The following is a 6,812-nucleotide window of genomic DNA, read 5'->3' as shown; positions in this document are numbered from 1 at the left end:
TAGGGAGATGGCATACTTGAAGATTTTTCAGCACCTTCCATATATTGAACACATACCACTAATCAAGCAGGAGATAGTTTCACATTACAGCATACCTTACATTTTATTAGTGCAAGAGTATAATTTCCTATGTAAGATATTCCCTGTTAGCTGCCACTATCTCAGAGAACTGGCTGACAGAGGGACCCACTTGTTTTAATTACTGCACTCAACTTTTATCTAGAACAGCAGCAAGAGGTGTCCATTTACAAACCAAGCACTCTGCAGTATATTAAAATTTATAATACACCCTCTTACCCTAAGATAAGGGTAAAAGATCTTACCATATTTGCCAAGATCTATGTTGGATTTCAAGGTTCATCTTGGTCTACACCTAGTTCTGAAGCCAGCCTGTAGATTCTACCCTTTTGAGACCAACAGAGTAAACTGAAATACTAAACAAATGCTATAGGAAATGAAGATCAGACTGTAGCTGAGTTGGGGCAGTATGTTCTGTTAGATACAGCTGTTTTAAAGTTCAGTACCAGCAAAAAATTTCACCGAATATGCATTACAAATTATCTCCAGAACAAAAGAACTGCTTAATTGGCAGCCTGGTATGAAGATTATCTTCAGCATATGAGACAGTTTGATATCTGCATACCTGTATTTTTTCAGTCACTTGATTCTTTGTGTATAGGGGAAGAATGATAAAATTCTTTACAACAAAGTCTTGTACAAACCTGAGCACAACACATCTACTTTCTAAAAATGCTCCACAGCTGAGCACCAACAGCACATTTTCAGGTACTGACACAGTCTTATAGTATCTATGCCAAACGTAAGTTACAACAGTCTTTAGAAACAAATCAAACTAAGGAAATAATCTCATTACATACTGATAAAAGACAGTTAAAAGGAACTGAAGAAACAGGCCATTCCCTTGTTTATAACCACTTAAATTTTATTTTACAGTATATTTGTGACATTTTATGTTACTATAACCAAAGATCAGGGTTGTTTACAAATATAATGGCTGCCATTTGATGTAAACGATTAAAAAGTGTCTCTAAATATTAAAATTTTACATCATGATTTTGTTTTATTAAACTGAATTACTCTTTGTGCCATCAGTTATTAGTGGAGAGGAACTAATTTAAGCAAAAATAGTTTTCAGAAATTAGATGTAGAAACTGAGAAGCCTGGATAAGATTTCAAAAGACCACTCTCTCATCACTGTAAAAAGGAAGAAAGCAAATTCATTTACTCAGGTTGCAATGAAGAGTCAACCAAGTCCATTTGTGTTAAGGTTTCTTTACATATTATTGAATCCCATCATGCCTTTCATATTCCCAGCAGCACCTTGTTGAAACTGTCTCATCATTGACTGCAAACCAGCCATGCCACCTGGAGAAAGTAAGTGAGAACATGAATGTGTTAATTAACTCTGAAGCACAGCTCTCTTGCTTGAGGCACCATTACTGTACACACACTATTCCAGTAATTTACAAAGGCAGAAGCCCAAGACTGAAACTAGGTTTAAACAGCTATTGAAAATAAAGAACTGAGTGAGTAATTACAGAAAGGTCTGCAAAACACCAGGCTTTAAGATGACTTGTGTATTAAGAACTAGACAAAAGAAAAAACCTTGATGGAATGACTATTATCAATTAGTAATGTTCAGGTATGGGGGGTCTGTATTTAAAGCTGCTCTTGTCAAATTTAATTACTTGAGGCAATCTTAGAAGAGAAGGGAAATCTAGGAAGATTTGTTTTACCACAGACATCCTTCAAGTCATCACTATTCCCAGACACCATTCCAATTGCTCATTTTGAGAGCTGAATCCAAATGAAAAGACTAGATTAAGCACTGCTAAGTGCAAAGCATTTGGACTAAATTTTCTGATTCTTGTTAGAAAACCCTAGAAATACTTAATACTGATATATAATGCATATAGTCTCCCATCCCCCTCCTCACTTCTATATTTCAAATGCTCCACCATAATTAGCAGTCTTCTCTTCAAGCTATAAAAATTCAGTACATACCCATATGATGAAGAACTCTTGGATCCATCATCTTTGCCATCTGCTGGTTCAGTTTGGCCAGCTGAGATGGGTTTACATTCTTGGACATATCACCACCTAAATAAAAAGAAAAGAGCAATCATAAGAAAGCGGATTAACATGCGGGGCTAGAAATAAAATAAATCCAAATGTTACCTCCTAATTCTAGACTCAAATCAATGAGTCCATTATTAGAAGTTACTACATCAGCCACTTAAAAGTCCATTTAGGATCAGCAGTCCCTGCACTCCACGTAACAGAATGGAGTGTTAGTACTGTAGCAGTAATCGAGTCTGCATTGATAGAAATACAGTAGCTTTCCTTGGTAAGTTACACATCGGTGGCATGAAGAACAATGCACCTCTTACCAGTCACATGAAAGAACTTTCAAACATCATGAGAATGAGTGAGCTACAACTCACTTTCTCTTCTCCCTAATCAGTATGCTCTCATGTCCTCTGTGTTCACACATCAAGTGACCTCCCCAATGAGTTAATAAATTTTAGGGTGGGGTGTTTGGTTTGCAGTCTTTTGTTTGTCTGAGGATTTTTACCTTTGAAAAGCCCTTTGATGCCTCCCATCTTTTTCACCATCTGTGCAAACTTAGTGTATTGGGTCAAAAGCTCCTGAACATCTCTGGTAGAAACACCTGATCCTCTTGCTACTCTTTGGATTCTTCCTGGCTGCTTACTGAAAACTTTGGCACCATCTGTACTGTCAAGTTCTGCAATTACAGGGGGGAAAAGAAAAATCCGTTGAGTTACTGACATTAAAAACTGTTACAATTGGAAGTAAACCTGTTCTCATTGTTGAGAATCTAATTTTGAGCCAGAGAATAAAAACTTAGTTTTAGAAGTGACAATGTAAAATTTTACATAAATCACTGAGACATAATATTCTAGGAAGTAATACTAAAAAGCTCTTATAGTCATATGTTAATCACCATGATAGAAAGAAAAGCTGTGTGAATAAATTATGCTCTTGGCATACTTGGTCTTAAGCCATATTAATGGGTTTAGCACAAGGGTCAGAGCATACTACTGCAGGAGTTATGGGTGGATTAGAAACAACACTTTGAATTCCAGAGATCAGGCTATGTCACCAAGTAAATTTGAGCACGGGTAGGAAAAAAGACAGCAATGCCAGATTAAAGATTAACATAGTTTTTTAATTTGCAAGTATAGCATTAATAATTTATGAACAGTTACAATACAAAAAATAAAAATATATTAATTTCCAATAGAATGGAAATTATTCAAAATTCTACCTACTCTACACAAGACAGAGCAGCAACAGGCAAAGTATCTCTAAATATTTAGATTTATTAAGAAATCTGGAGACACAGGTACTCCTTGCTATTTCCAAGAATGTTAAATGCTTGTCATTTTCTGTGGTTGTACATGCTACAGTATGTCTTTTTGTTTCCAGGAAGATCTCTCTAAATAAGCTTGTTCAACAATTAATTAAAAAGTAGTCAGTGAAATTTGTTTTACCTTGATCATTCATACTGTCCATTATAGTCATGAGTTTCTTTAGCCTTGCCATTGATTCCTGTTCATTGCCTTTACTCATGAAGTCAGTTCCAAAACCAGGGATCATGCCCTTGTTTTAAGAATGGAAAACAAAAGCTGTGTCAGAATAGGCAAAGCTATAACTTTAATTAAGCAGAAAGATATATAGACAGCAACTGTTAGTTCAGTAGTTAGATACTGCAGTAGGCAAATCATTTCACCTTTCTGAAAAACATAGAGCACAGATTATAACAAATTTCAATTAAGAGTTTTAAGTTTATAGAAATTTGTCAAATATCAATGAAAATCTGATAAAATAAAATTATTTTGGGGATAACTAACCAAGATCTGACTGAATGGTCCCATTTTCATGATGTTTTGGAATTGTTCATACATATCTCTTAATGTAAATTGACCTGAAGCACAACAACAAAAGAAAAGTTAGCAGAAGTCACACATTAACATTTTGGTCTTACTCTCCTTTTTCAATTATTCTTCATGTTTATAAGGTAAATGCTATACTACATAGATAAGTGGATAAATAAACCTCTAATATGGCCAAACAGTTTCAGATAGCACATGCTGAACCATTAAGCTAGTTACTCTGCAGTTATAGTCTGACAGACTTATCATTTGAAAAACACAACTCAATTTACTTGGCCGCCACATTTACTGGAGAAAGAATAACCATTCTTCACTGTGCACATGAACAAGTTGTTTCTGTCTACACACAGCACAAATTAATTCAGTGGTCTCCGTCGCAGAGAACCTGCCACAGTCAGGTCACTGTAATGCATCTGCTATTCAGGCCTTGGGAGTAACTTACCATGTTTTAGCTTTTCTATGAGTGCTTCGTTATCATCCAACTTTAACTCATTTACTTTATCTATCAATCCTTCAATATCACCCATACCTGGAAAAAGAAAACAGCTCTGAAATTAGCATTAAGATTAAGATTACACTTTGACTTTCCATTATCCAATTAAAAGTGTCTTGTAAGTACAGTTGTACATAAGACATACCAAGCAGCTTGCTGATGAAAGGCTGTGTTTTAAAGGGTTCAAAGTCATCTATGTGCTCGCCAGTTCCAATAAAAATAATAGGACTCTTTGTGGCAGCAACTCTGCAATAAAATATATTTTATGAAATGGCCTCTCAAATACCATCTATCTTTTGTACCACCTATTAACATAATCAGCTAGGCAGCATCAACACTATGCATTCTGTCTGAAGTATCTGCCTTACTCCTCAAACTACTAATGAAAAAACATCCAGCACTGGGATGTTTAGCTCAGAGTAGTTAAAAAGATTTTTCTCTAATTAGTACTTTATGAAATACAAACTCTGTTTGGAAAAAAATCATCAACAAAAATATAAGTTGCTTATTTTCATTGCTGAGTTTAAGAAACTTGAGTGGAAAGAAAGAAAACCAAATCATCTCCAAATTATCCTTATACTGGGATATTACTGATCCATACTGATACTAATGATAATACTGTCAGATGACAGGTATTGATTACAATTTCTTCAAGGTACCTCATACAAAAGACAATCTCATTTCCAACACAGGAAAAAGCTCAAGCATAAGAAAACTCAGAACCTTTTCACCACATTTGTACTAGCTTTTATCTAAAACTCAGCTTTCAGTCCACAAACAGTACAGAGCAAACACAGCAGACTTAAGGCACACAAGCACATGACAACTAGAGCATGAGCAAAATGAAAATATGGAAAGCTTTAGTCTTCCAACATTATGCTATTAAAAAAGCAAAATACATATGGCAGTTTAGGAACTCTTAACACTTCAGATCAAAGACAGGCAGTGATTTAGTAAGTCAGTGTCAGCTAATTTTGACTGTTTTGACAAATCATCTCAGCTCCATACAAACTATATCATTGAAAGGCAGCTGGAACAATCATAAAAGGCTGAAGATAAAATGTAACATTTTCTAGTCCACACTCTGCCAAGATACAGCACATGGGAAGTCCAACAAGAATGGAATCACCTAAGTATGACCACAGACAACTTTTCACCAAGTTTCTGGACGCTGCCAATCCAGAAGTTTAATTTGCATCACAGTTTTAAGGTCACTAGATATGACAAGGTACACTTTTTCCCCTTTTGGAAAAAACTCTCGGGGTGCAAAACTTTTCATGTCAGTCATATCTACTGAGCCCAGATTTATCTTTTTGGAAAAATGCCTGATACACAATATGCAATGAATATTGCTTGATGCTGATTTCAGAAGATAAAAGTCTGACCTGTGACAATACATACTACTGCACTGAAAATACATCATATCATCTGATTCTGACATTAAATATCAACAGGTGATCCTACCCACCAGAAGAAGGGTAAGAATCTAAGTGTGACTGACTTAGATTCTGTGCAGTGTGACAGTGACACTTCCACAGAACAGGTTTCTGCGAGACACAAATGCATTTCACGGCTGACTGTGCATGGCCAGACGCTGGACACTATTATACCACAGTACTTACGCACTAAGAGCTCCACCTCCTTTGGCATGTCCATCAAGCTTAGTAACAATAACAGAAGCTACATCTACTTTGTCTTTGAAAGCTTTAGCTTGAGCTTCACAAGCTTGGCCAATGGAAGCATCCATCACATAAACAATGTTATCTGGTTGCTAGGAGAAATGAGATTCACAAAATAATCAATTCCTGCTTTACAAAACAATGTTCATGCATTATTATTATGTATGTTCAGTAGCAGAACTTACTGCAATAACAGTATACAAGAGCTGTATGCTAGAGTTTAAAACAGGATCACTGTTTTATGAACAATATTATCTAAGGACCATTTAAAAAATTCTGATGCTGTATGACTACATGATTTATCTATAACATGAAACATTACAATTTAATAGGTTTGTGCTTATTAGTTATGTTTCAAGTGATTTTAGCCAGTATCTTGAGCCACTAAGCTAATTAGTATCTACAAGCAATTAATAGCTAACATCTTCCATTTGGTTTTACATTCAGATATTTAAGACATCCATTCCTCTAAAAATAAATCAGCCATTAGCAGGAATTGTGTGGGAAGTGTCATATTGTCATGCAAGACCACAGAATCAAACAAATAGCCAGACTTTTTAAAGCCATAGAAACACCAGCTTCATTTACATATCAAAACTGTTGAAAGTTATCCAGTCATCTTCTCTGTTTCACTGCAATTATTTGTGACAATCACAGAAAGTTTAGTATTCATAGTTCAAGGAAACCAGATCAGACTAGTTC

At 35.4% G+C, this 6,812-nt stretch overlaps 1 protein-coding gene across 1 annotated transcript in view; it reads right to left on the bottom strand.

Moving 5' to 3' along the window:
• Nucleotides 1-920: 920 nt before the first annotated feature.
• The window catches only part of SRP54 (signal recognition particle 54), an 11,845-nt gene continuing 5,953 nt past the window's right edge, over nt 921-6,812 (bottom strand). Inside the window, exons 8-15 of the mRNA XM_017741922.1 lie at nt 6,054-6,202; nt 4,577-4,677; nt 4,381-4,467; nt 3,897-3,970; nt 3,537-3,645; nt 2,597-2,767; nt 2,026-2,121; nt 921-1,386 (exon numbers count right to left, since the gene is read on the bottom strand). Coding sequence (XP_017597411.1) covers nt 1,295-1,386; nt 2,026-2,121; nt 2,597-2,767; nt 3,537-3,645; nt 3,897-3,970; nt 4,381-4,467; nt 4,577-4,677; nt 6,054-6,202 — 879 coding nt within the window. The 3' untranslated portion in view covers nt 921-1,294. The remainder of the gene's footprint in view (nt 1,387-2,025; nt 2,122-2,596; nt 2,768-3,536; nt 3,646-3,896; nt 3,971-4,380; nt 4,468-4,576; nt 4,678-6,053; nt 6,203-6,812) is intronic.

This window comes from Corvus brachyrhynchos, unplaced genomic scaffold (assembly GCF_000691975.1).
Source record: "Corvus brachyrhynchos isolate BGI_N302 unplaced genomic scaffold, ASM69197v1 scaffold115, whole genome shotgun sequence".
NCBI classification, from domain to species: domain Eukaryota; kingdom Metazoa; phylum Chordata; class Aves; order Passeriformes; family Corvidae; genus Corvus; species Corvus brachyrhynchos.
The sequence above is the reverse complement of the archived record's forward strand: the minus strand, read 5'-3'. Positions and strand labels throughout refer to the sequence as shown.